Raw genomic sequence first — 12,970 nt, 5'->3', positions numbered from 1 at the left:
ACGCATCAGTGAAACGCCAAATAATTTCCAACTGTAGGCGCGACGAAATTTTGGACTCGCTGCCATTCACTGAGAGAATCTCGAGCGAGAAGCACGTCACTTTGCTGCGTGATGGCGACGGGTCAATTAATTCTAAAATCGTGTAAAGATGACTAAAAACGTTACCCATTTACTTTAAAAAGAAAACATGTCAATGAATATATTATTATTGTTACTAATAGAACAATAAACAGAACATAAAATGAACGTATGTTGGATTTATATGAAAAATAATATTTCGTTTGACAGGTGTCATTTGCACCCGCGACCCGCAGTCCGCGCATCGCCTAGCAACGATCTTTTTAGACCGTGCCTCAACTAATGCATGGCCTTAACCTAACCAAACCTAATCTAACCTAACCCAACCTAACCTAATCTAAACTAACAAATAATCCAGAATATCGGGTATTTTCAAAATGTATTTTCCGCTGTATTCCTCATAACCGAACTGTACCCAAAAATGTTTTACTCACCATTATAGTGGCTTAATTCAATTCAGCAGTTTAACAACACAAGTACTATCGTGAGCAATCGAAAAGCATTAAAGTCATAAGTTCATTTATATGCGTTCACATTACAAATTATAAAATGATAAATGTGTAGATAATAGAAGAAAACCTAATTTTAATGAGTTAAATATAACCTATTTAACACAGTAGAACCTGGATTTTATTATTATCAACTTAACTATGAAATCGTTATACCATAGTGTTGATTCTCAGTACGGCTACCAAATTTAAACACAACATAGTTAGCTCTCACGTGGTATCATTTTCAATCCCGATATTATAGAAAATTTAAATTTTTACACACCTGTCAATTACATGCGTGGTCGCAGCCATGACCTATTTTGGGTGAAAGCTGTTTCCTCATGTCAGGCTCACCAGGCACCAATAGCGAGTGCTGTGCGGTTGGTCAATGCACTCCCTAGAGATGTAGATATTTTTGGCGATCCATTATATATTCTGTTTTTTAAATTCTATTTTATTGTTTAATTTGTACTTTTTGAATCATTGTTGTTTTCTTAAATTTTATTTCTTTTGTATAAAACTATTTTTGCTTTCTTTTTTTCCTCCACTTTGTTTTTTCTGATTTTCCTAACTGATTACTTGTAATTTTTATTCTAAATGACATGCTGTGAACGTCCTGAATTGATAATTTGTTATGTACTCAACGTGTCTTTTTCAAATAAATAAATAAATAAAAAAACAATATGTTCTACTAATATAACTAAAAATAATTACCACTAACTTTATATTTAACACAAAAAACAATAAATGTCAGCAACACGTGCTCTAAGTTTTTAAATTAATGTAATCAGTCAAATTTATTTTTACCGGCGACGCTTACAAAAAATATTTAATTCAGCCATTTAGAAATTATATCTTACTCTAACGCATAGTGCGGAGATATAAGCGTGCCGAATGCTTACTCACTCGCACTTACGGTTTGTTTTTGTTCAGGCCTTGGCCTAAATGGGCCTTCGCGCCAGTGGTATAATATATTGATTTCCGAAGCGTTACCCTACCGATTGGCATCACCAATGCCAGGTTAGTTCTGCACTTTGCAAGTATTGCAATTGATGCTCTAGATTTTTTAGATAATAACAGGCCCATAACAGATGAACAATAGCAAGTCGGGACAAATTCGTAGGTAGCCAAATAAAGTTGTCTTCTTACTTTTAAATATTATGAGTAGGTATGTAAGCATACTTAAGCTAAGATAAAGTCAGTCGTATATATCTATATAGCCTCAAGTAAAGGAGTTTCAGAAAATGTAATCTTCATAAATAATTATTACACATAATGATTCAGATGCTAATTGAATCATCTCGACACTTGCAATTGCCTTATAAGACAATTTGCTTGTTTGAGTACCTAGTAGTGTTAAAACTTAAATATCTTTTGTGCAGCTTGACGGATACTCTTCAAATTGACTAGAGTCATAAGCAAATATTTTCTACAAGTATTAACTATATTTTTGTTTCAAATAATGAATAAAGTCCGTGCGACAATTCTGAGGCCGAAAGCCAATATGTCGGTAGTCGAAAATCGTTTGCCACGGTCTTTGAGTCTGATCTGGCATGAATGAAAGAAGGATTCAAAACAAAATTATGACGCACATCATCGTATTCTGCAGTGTCATTAATTGTTACTTCAATCAATTATTTCTCTGTGGTTTATAGTAATTCTGCAGATTCCGTTGAAAACCTCTGCGAAACGAGCAACTTCTATCAGGCAGTGCAGTTCTACCTGCTGTCATGTGTTCTTTGTGAGTGGGAAGCGTTTTGTTTAGAGATTGTTTCTTCGCTTCGCTTGAGGACGATTGTGGGCAGACCAAACCAGCACACAATACTCCTCGATGATGATTCAACAAGAAACATTTGCAGGCAATTGCATTATTTTCTTTCTGTAATATTATTGTGTATTTATAATAAATATAATATTCATCATCAAGATTCAAGAGGGTTTACGAAATTTACAACACTATTATAACTTCATTAACATTTACGAAAACTTTACGTTGAATTTAAATAACTTCTTAATTGAGTTTGATTTGGTTCATGTGGGTTGGTAAGTGGCAGTCATCATTATAGAGATGAAATAAGTGTGTAGTCCTTCGAAAAGTATAATAAATTTAATGATATTTAATTATTTAATAAAACTTTCCTGGACCAGGCGCGCGCACAATTGGGGGGTGGGGGGTTTCAAGCCCGACCCCCTCCCCCAAGGATGGAAATTATAAATATTTTGGACAATTTGGCCGTCGGACAGCTTTCTCAACGAGTTGGCCAAACTCCTTAAAAACAAAACTACAGCAGATAACTTACCTGGCCACATTATGAGAAGACAAGTGTTCTTCAGCTGGCCATCCAAGAAAGTGTACGTAGCAAAGAGAAACGCTGCATTTCGTGGCTTACCTTATTAATTGTGCCCTATTCCGAATGTGGCTCCATGGTTTTTTCATGGATATTAATTTGTACTAGATTTTGACGAGGCTTGTCCAAATATACTTAGAACGTTATTAATTTTCTTAAATATTTTTTATACCATGTTCGATCCTAATAAAATCATATTATGGGCATCCACAGAGTGTACGTAGTTGTGACTGTTTTTTTTGTTTTTATTACTTAGGTGCATAGATTAAATAAATAACTTTTACCTATTAGGTCCAAATAGATACACATTGGAAAAAAAACTACATATGAATTCGATGTGGACCAGGGATTCGAACCCAGGCCGATGACATTATGAGCCACACAAATATTTTAGTCAAGGTTTTGGTTAAGATTTGGAACAAAAAGAGGGTAATAGTCATCCTTTATTTACTAGGTAACATATATGGGAAATCGCCATTAATATAAAGGTTTTACTTGAAGTTGATATAAAATTTAAACGCACGCAGTAGTTAGCTTAAGATCATGAATACCGGTATTTCTTAAACATTAAAAAAAGAGAAGTAGGTGTTTATCAATAAATATAGCTATTAAAATCATTTTAAAATATTATTTTATAGAAAAAAAAACTACATCACTATATTTTTATTATGTTGACGTTTAAAAGTATGTATTGATCATACTAGTAGAACTAGTTATTTTTTACAAATAACATATTGATAATTTTAACTAAAACCCTCAAAAGTTCGTCAAGTGTAAATAAGTCCGGCTGCAGGAAAAGCTTCTTAAATTCGACGCTTGTACAGTCATCAATAATTATAAAATAATTGAACATTTTTGTCACGGATGTTTTCTATTTCGAAATAAAGTTGTGATAATTCATCCCGACAATTACTTACTTATATAAATATATTTGATGAAATTTCTTTTTTTATTTTTTCACCTCTGTCGGATTCATTCAATATATTTGTATTTTAGCAGCACATAACTTATAATTCATTTTCGAAAACATAAACGAGTGTGCTTTCTCAATACCAAAAATTCCGGTATTTTGGATTTTTAAAACCGGTATTTCGGTATTGATAAATACTGTAATACCGGTTTTTAAATACCGGTATTGCAATCCCTATTAACCTGCCTACCTATTCATCAGCCAATGTCTTCAATACGTACTTCCATTTACCTACACCTCTGTAATACTTTGATGGCAGTCTCCTCAAAAGTGATATTAATCTCAATCGGATATCAATGAACAGCTGGCCTCCCCCCTCGTCTGCAGATGTCATTGGAATGCTCGCCAGACCTTTGCCTGAATAGTCCTTCTTGCCTTTTCTCGACTCAGATGAATCGCAAGATCATATCTCCTCCGTCCCTACTCCCTATCTTCGCACAAGATCTTTCCATTCAATTAATATTGTATTATTTTAGATTATAATAATATTACTGTGGGACGTCTCTCTTCTGCCTAGTATGGAATATGGAAGGGTATGAATAATTGACATACCTATTTTGCTTAGAAATTTACGGCTAAAGATTAATCTTGTAATTATTACGATCGCACTGTGAATTTTGATGGTTTCCATAATATGTTTTTACCCTCCAGTTATCAATCCTTGTTGTATAATAAGATATTGTGTTACAAAATTAAATTAAAATTTATTCGGGTGAATCAATAAACAGATATTTGTAGCAAAAGCTTGGTTGACTATTTATAGATACTTACTTCATATTATATTCTATATCTTAATTGGTCACCCTCGAAAAGTAATCAAGAATTAGGTACCTAGAACACCCCAATAGTTTGGCCAAATTATCATAAGAGTGCATAAGATCCTATCCTAGCTTAAATCGATTGACATTTATGAATAACTATGGACAGCTTAGTATTGTCTAGTGTTCGGTTATTTTTTAAATTATTTAAGTTTTATAACCAAAAATATTTAAAAAAAAATATGTTGGTTTAAGGGTTTTAAATAAATTGTATGTAAACACTTGTACGAAGGAAAATTTAACGAAAACACCGTGCCGATTTAAAAATGCCAGAAGAGCATAATATTATAAGTTTTGGCCAAGTGATTATCGATGTTTCAAAAAAAAAGTTCGTCGTAATTACTGAACTTATGATGATTCGATTCAGTGAATTTCTCACAGAAACGAGGTAGGTAACATACAAATTTGGCCATCACTCAGTTTTCTTACGACTCTCCGGGAATAGTACTGATTTTAGACCTATCTCCTTTATGTATATTGTAATATTTTTATTATTATTTGTAATTAAATGAAAAACAATTAATAGTAAGTACTTATTCTATTTTTTAATTAAATTCAGTTCCACCATGAATTGACAGTTAACACTATAAAAGGTATATTGTAATCACAGATTCTTATTCTTCTTCCTCTTTCACCCTGTCACGGCCCATCATTGGGGCATAGGGCAAGCACAAGTTCGCGCCACTTCCCTCGATCCATCGCAAACTATTGCGCCTCCCGCCATGCCAGACCTGCAGCGCGTATATCGCTTTTGTAGCACCGCTGCAGGGAGGGCCGGCCACGACAACAGAATCCTTGAGGCTGTCCCACAAGGGTAAGGGTACGAAGTGTCGCACTCATCTCAGATTAAGTTAAATAATTGTAATATACGACTAACTTAATTACAAGATGGATAAAAGGTAAATTTATTTATAAATTATATATAATATAATAATATATAAATGGTCTTATTTAACATGTGGGTACAGTTTTCTTCTCGTGTCATATGCATAAATCAACTTGCTATCTGAAGTGCTTTCCTAGGATTGAATATTTATAATGACTTTTGAATCCTGCATTGGACATTATTGTTAATATGAAAATCCTCCATTAGAATAATTTTAACGTTGCCCTTATACTTACTTATACAACAAATCAATTAAAATTGGTCGAAAATTCACCTTAAAACCGTGTAAAAAGCTATAAGCTGTTGGCATTGTACTAATAATTGGAAAACCGACACGTTGTTATTATTTTACACCTCTGCTCTGCCATATTGATTTACGATCTTTTCTTTTGTGTTGTCCAATTTTTATGATCAAATCATTTCATTCGAGCGCCGCCTCTGGCGTGGTAAAATTGTTTTAAATCTGATTTTTCACGGAAGTGGATAAGTACATATTAATAATATTATGATTTGAAAGTAGAAAAGACGTATTTTATTTGGTATTTTTAATGGAAGAACATGGTAAAAACACGTTTATGATAATTTTGTGTGAACTGCACCAACTGATTTCTTCCTTATTAAAAATATAAAACATTGGCCAATTCCTATAGCCATTGAATCAATGGCATTGAACACAATATAGATAGATGGATGATTTTTCCATAGTAATTCTGATAAATTTGTTTATTGTATATACATATATTATGTTAACATACTTCTGAATAAACAATATGCTTACACAAATATTTCAACACTTATGGGCATGAAGTTTATTTGGATGAGTTTTTTTTTCTCTTCCTTCGTACGATTTTTAAATCTCAGTGCGGCCTTGACAAATATACCACTACTGTGGAATTTGATACATGTGAGTCCGCAATGTGAAACGACCAGCAGCTAATGTCATCTGTCTTTCAACACCTTGGCAAAGGTTCGATTAGTAATTGTGGACTGCCTGCTTTCTGCATAACTACGTTCAGTTTGTATTATACATATTATACATCCATGTTGCATTATATCCAGTGTCTCTGTGGCGATTAAATCTATGCTTAATACTAAACGTTTACACTGACTTCAATAAAATACGAACAGTTATTAACAACATGTCGATCACTGTCTCTAAACTCTAGTAAACTAAGGAAACTACATAATGCGCCTTCATATGGTCAATGTTATATTAACGATCATTTTCGAGAAATGGTTATTTGCCATTTGACTAACCAACCAGATCACGGGATTAAAACAAAATATATTTTTGCCAGCCACGGGATCGAACCAAGGCACCTAAGTCTACCCATATTCAGTATTGTGTCGTTCGTTATAAATAGTTCCCTGGTTATCAGTTATAATATAATATTTAGGTCTGATAAACGGTTCAACAGGTAATATTTGCCACTGCGATGTGCCTATTCTTGGTGGCCGCATAAAAATAACTATAATAAATTATAATATATACATACGTATTTCAAAACGCAATATCTAGAATTTAGATAATATACTATTTATTTATGTAACATTAATATTACATATTATTGTGATGCATATATTTTGTTCCGGGTGAGGTATCATTGACAGACGGACGTAAACAAACAATTCCTGGATCGATCCTTTTCTGTTATCAATTTATTGATATGCCTGATAACGCGATAATGCTGGTGACAGCAGATGCTACCTAACAAGCTTATTGTGTTGACTGTACTAGGTAAAAGGTTGTATTTCCCTCCATTAATCACCATGCCAACAAACCAAATGTTATCTCAGGAGGCACGAAATACTTACTTGATGAGTAGATAATAATATAATATTGTATAATTTTCATTAGGTAAGTAAAATTGGAGATGGATATGCCACATTGCTAGTAAGTTATAGTATTTTTTGTATATAATTATTTTTATTCGATACAGGTCTGCAGAATATTTAAGAATGTAGCGATGACATGCGAATGACAGAAAGCATCGAAATTCAAAGAGGAGTGAGACAAGGCTGCATACTATCCCCAATGATCTTCAACATATATTCTGAAAAGATTTTTGACGAAGCACTGCTGGGATCAAAAGAAGGGATCAAAGTAAATGGAGTCCTTGTCAATAACTTGCGGTATGCAGATGACACAGTGCTCATCGCAGACAGTCGAGAAGGCTTACAAACTCTCATTAACAAGGTAACGGAGGCCTGTGATAAATACGGTCTCAATCTGAACATTAAAAAGACAAAATACATGAGTGTAAGTAAGTACCATATATATGACAGAACGTGCACAGTGAATGGAGTCCCATTAGAGAGAACACATTCCATTATATATTTGGGTTGCACTCTGGATGATGACTGGAACCATACCACGGAATTGAGATGCCGAATCGAGAAATCCAGGGTGGCGTTTACTCGTCTAAAAAAAGTATTATGTAGCCATGATATACACCTGGGAATCAGAACTAGAATGGTGAGATGCTACGTCTTCTCGGTCCTCTTATATGAAGTAGAGGCTTGGACGCTCACAGAAACGATTCTCAAAAAACTTGAAGCTTTTGAAATGTGGGTGTATAGGCGCATGCTTCGTATCAGCTGGAAGGACAAAGTTACAAATGTCGAGGTGATGTCAAGGATGAAAAAGACCAAAGAAATAGTCAAACTAATAAAAACCAGGAAACTGGCATACTTTGGCCACATCATGCGGCATCCCGAGAAGTATCGCCTTCTACATCTCATCATTCAAGGGAAGATCTCCGGTAAGCGAGGCCCTGGTAGAAGAAGAACATCCTGGCTCAAAAACCTCAGGGACTGGTTTGAGCTCAGCGCTCCATCCCTATTCAGAGCAGCGACGGACAGGGGCCAAATGGCCAAATTCATCGCCGACGTCTGATAACGGATATGGCACACAAAGAAGAAGAAGCGATCAACATTGAAATCTAACCTAATTTAACCGAGCATAAGGTTACTAAACCTAGAGAATGCTATAATGTAAAGGCTCGATGACATTAAGCGAGTTTATTAGCTACTGGCCGGCGAATTCACTATCTGCTAATAAACTCGTCCAGTGTAACCATCTAACTAGCTAACTAGCAGATTGTAAACAATCTACGAGAAAAGTTTAAAGCCGGGCTACTTTACTCGTTACTCGCTGGCGGGTTGGCTTGTTAACTAGTAAACTAGCTGTGTGTCATCATAGTTGCTAGTGAACTAGCTGCGAGTATGAGCAAATTAAAGAAACAACACATGGTTTCAACTCTAGTTGAAAAGTTTAACGGCTAGTTGGCTTCCGAGCGAGTAGAAAGTTTTGTGTGTCATCATCACTATCGCACTAGCTGACTCGCCTGGTTTTAAACTCACCGGCTGGCAGCTAGTATACTCGCTCAATGTAATTGAGGCTTAACCCAGCTGATATTTAGGGATTCCGATTATTGCACCAAGATTTACGGGTCTAGGACGATTTGGCACCGGGACAACTGGACGCCACGGAATTCGAAAATAAATAGGCGTTAGGTACTTATAGGTACCTACTTTATATATATTTAATTTTATTATTTTTATTTAAATGATTATAATTATTATGATTTAATAGTTGGTGAGAATGTAAATATGCAGACGTAAATAATGATTCAATCGTGCATATGTTTAAGTTGCAACGAAAAAAGAGTTATAAAGCCTTAGGCATGGTAATTCTCAATCCGCAATAAAGAATACATTATGTTAAGAGTAAAATGAACTAAAACTACTAAGTAGTAGATGGAAACTGATTAAAATACCTCGTCTACGTTCTGTATACGTGTCTACGACAGTGCGGCGTCCAATTGTCCGGAGTCCAGTCGTCCCATTCCCAGATTTACATACGGATCCTTGCATTAGTTAAGCATACAATACGTTAATGAAATGATTCATTATTATTATTATATATATATATATATATATCGGTAGGTACATAATTTGGAAGAGCATCAAAACATGCGGATTAAGAAATTCTAGAAATTCTTAAACCGAGGGGGATTTGAATACGCATAATTTACTATGTTATCGTCGGTCAAAAATTCGTGTTTAATAATCCGGGTCATGGATGTTCGTCATGTCTTCCCTCCCCATTTTATCACCACAATGCAATCGTCATATAAATAGTTTCAACCTTTTCAATCTTCATAATATGGCATGGTCTCAGATAATTCCGAATAGAATATTACTTCATTATATTATGCTTATCGACAAATACACATGAAAACCAAAAACTGTATTAAAGCAATTACATTTTTTATGAAGCTACTTAGCTGTATTTTTTTTTAAATGTAGATACAAAATCAATACTAAAGGGCGACATCTGATTTTACATCATCTACGTCCAATTGAAATATAGGTATAGCCATGGCCCCCAAATCCAGAATCGGGCCCCAAGACTAGACTCTTTAATAATAACTAAGGTTAAAGGCAGTGTGACGTTCTACAGTAGCATTTTCCAAGTTCAGTGTAAAATTAAGAGTTTTTAATGTATTTTTCATACTTACAACCACTTCACTTATGGAGTTTTTAAGTAACGACACACAATTAAAAATTTCATCACCCAACCACATATTTCAAAATATAGCCATCACCGAAGGAAAATAGTTCCGCATGCGACTTTTTTTACTATAAAATTTGTGATATGTGTTATGTGCAGGTTAGAGCCCTGTCAGCCCCTTTCTTGTGGGTCATCCTTCGAAATGTGCCTTTGTGCGTGCTTTTAATATCATAAAAATGGTTTCAAAATATGATCATCATACTAATTCATGAGTTGTTCATTGTTACCGGAGATGTAGGTTCGTTCAATTGTGGGTCTATTACGGGCACATTAGATCGCTATGTTATATGACTCGTCATCAATCTTGACACAAGTTGATGAATTACTGTTGCACCAGCGCTCGAAATGGAAAATTTTACGAACCGGAGCGCTTGATAATTTTACGAAAATATTAACACTGTTACTTATATAATTCTATACATATATGTATTTAAAAAAACGATTTTGTTAGATTTTTTTATAATAATATGACATATGTCGCACAGACGGTCAAATTAATATTTACACGAGACGGAGCGATAATTTTGGGGATTGTATGAACCGGAACGGCGCTCCGGTGCGTTCCGGTCCATTTCGAGCCCTGTGTTGCACACGTAATGGATCCAACTAAATGAGTAACTACTTTGCAAACTGACTAAGTGCTTACTTGTTGCTCTCTAAAACATCTCAATTGAGCGGTGGAGCTCAGCACCTTTGATCTTGGAAACTTCCATCAGTGTGTTACATGCGCTAGGTTTATGCAATCAACAATGTCTTCCGTCATATTCTGACGTGCTGACGTGGATAAATATTTTGCAAATACCTAATGGTACCTAACTACCTAACCTAAGGTAGTGTCATGCTTGTTCTACTTCGATAATTTAAGGCCGGTATCGACTTGTTGCATATCCGTATATCTTTCAGTGTTATACGATGCATTTCTGAAGGAAACTAATGTTTAGTGGCCATTCGATTACCATTATGGAACCTTTATCTTGCTAGATTTTACAGTGTCCCGTATCGGCTGAAGTACGGCCTTACGGTAGAGAGGGTTCATAAGAAATTTTTGAGAATTATTTTCAGGAGGCGGTGTGGTTAGATAATAATAATATGTACTACTATCCGTGCCATTATCTTACTGATTTCTCTTTGGCATGCTTACATCATCATCATCAGCTTGGATCTACCCACTGGTGAATAAAGGTTTTTCCAACATGCTTTCACTCCTTTTGTTCCCCTGCGTTTCGTTGCGACATTCTTCCGCCGAACTTAACTATTTCATTAATCCAGCGGATATTTAGGACTAAACTTCGGACAATTTGCACCTCTTGGGTATCACTTAATAATTAGATATCTCCATTGATTGCACCTACTTCGAGCGATGTGTCCAGTTTATGAAGGGTTTTTGCCGATGTCTATTACATCCTCAATAAAAAGAGACATAACGAGAAAATACAAAACACAGAATACCATACATAACTTGAAAACACTTGAAAAATCTTGAAAAACATAATGACCGGTGGGACGCGTATCTTCAGCCATTGGATTTCAGCCAATGTGTTTTACCAATCGTACTCCTACCTGCGTACGGCGAAATTAAATAGTAGTCACCCACCTGAAGCGCTTGTGAAATTGCGTTAATATTGGCAATCGGCTTATGTGGTTTAAATCAAGGTACCAATGATTGATACTTACCTTGATCCCTACCTGTTACGTTTAATTATGTATGTTCAATTTAGAATTTTACATTCCCAAATCTTTTGAATTATTCGATGAATATAAAAAAAACATAATATAAGTAGTTAAAAACGGAAATATAAGATTAGATAACACACATTCGAATGTCCTGTACAATCTGAAGTTTAGATGTTAGAATAGATCTTTATTTCGCTGTTTATTTTTTGCGACTTATACGACACTAAGAAATGTGCCATTCTTGTTAGTGTTAATTTGTTTTCCTCTGATCTAAAACTATGTAAAAATGTTATATAATATATAGGTATATTCACAGCAAATCTTCTTCTTTGTGTTGTACGTACAGCGTCCATAAATCCGTGGAATTCGTTCACCTACCTCTGGCAAGATTTATTTTCTTCCTTCCAACTCAAACGAATCTTTCTTTCTTATTTAATCTTCTTCTCATCTCTATCAATGTATCCACTATCGACTAACCGTCTTAAAACTACGGCCCTCAATCTGTAAATTTATATTAATCAATCACTATGTATTTTATTATCAATGTATGCGTTAATTAAAAATACATAATTTCTAAAAGTGTCCGAAACTAATATAATATATTACTCTTATTATAAAATTCCTAGATGAGATCTTGGACCAATACACAGTTTGAGGTGTGATAATGTCTTTCTTTAAATGCGTAGCTGAGTATGAGTAGCTGATCAAAATGGGTCTAGGACGATTTGGCGCCGGGACAACTGGTCGCCACGCAATTCGAAAATAAATAGACGTTAGGTACTTATACGTACTTTAAAAAAAATATATTTAACATTATTATTTATATTTAAATTATTTTATTATGATTTAATAGTTGGTGAGAATTTAAATATGCACACGTAAATAATGATTTAATCGTGCATATGTTTAAGTTCCAACGAAAAAAGAGTTTTATTTTTATATAAAGCCTTAGGCATGGTAATTCTCAATCCGCAATATAAAAAAACATTATTTTAAGACTAAAATGAATTAAAACTACCAAGTAGTAGATAGAAACTGATTAAAATTCATTGTCTACGTTCTGTTTACGTGTCTACGACAGTGCGGCATCCAATTGTCCTGGCGCCCAGTTGTCCCATTCCCGATCAAA

The 12,970-nt window shown here is 34.6% G+C and overlaps 2 protein-coding genes across 2 annotated transcripts in view; both read left to right on the top strand.

The window, feature by feature from the left end:
* The window catches only part of ckn (CRK like proto-oncogene, adaptor protein), a 214,130-nt gene that overhangs the window by 20,459 nt on the left and 180,701 nt on the right, over window positions 1–12,970 (top strand). The gene's annotated exons all lie outside the window — the stretch shown is intronic.
* LOC147070511 (uncharacterized) lies at window positions 8,065–8,487 on the top strand. Its single transcript, XM_085949541.1, has one exon. The coding sequence runs from the start codon at window positions 8,065–8,067 to the stop codon at window positions 8,485–8,487; it is 423 nt and encodes a 140-aa protein (XP_085805667.1).

The sequence above is a fragment of the Rhyacophila brunnea genome, unplaced genomic scaffold, assembly GCF_057557595.1.
Source record: "Rhyacophila brunnea isolate RB1 unplaced genomic scaffold, BYU_Rbru_1.0 scaffold_22, whole genome shotgun sequence".
Classification (NCBI taxonomy): domain Eukaryota; kingdom Metazoa; phylum Arthropoda; class Insecta; order Trichoptera; family Rhyacophilidae; genus Rhyacophila; species Rhyacophila brunnea.
The sequence above is the reverse complement of the archived record's forward strand: the minus strand, read 5'-3'. Positions and strand labels throughout refer to the sequence as shown.

Bases quoted from the DNA above. Each gene is read 5' to 3' on its own strand.
- LOC147070511 (XM_085949541.1), top strand. From the start codon at position 8,065: ATGGTGAGATGCTACGTCTTCTCGGTCCTCTTATATGAAGTAGAGGCT.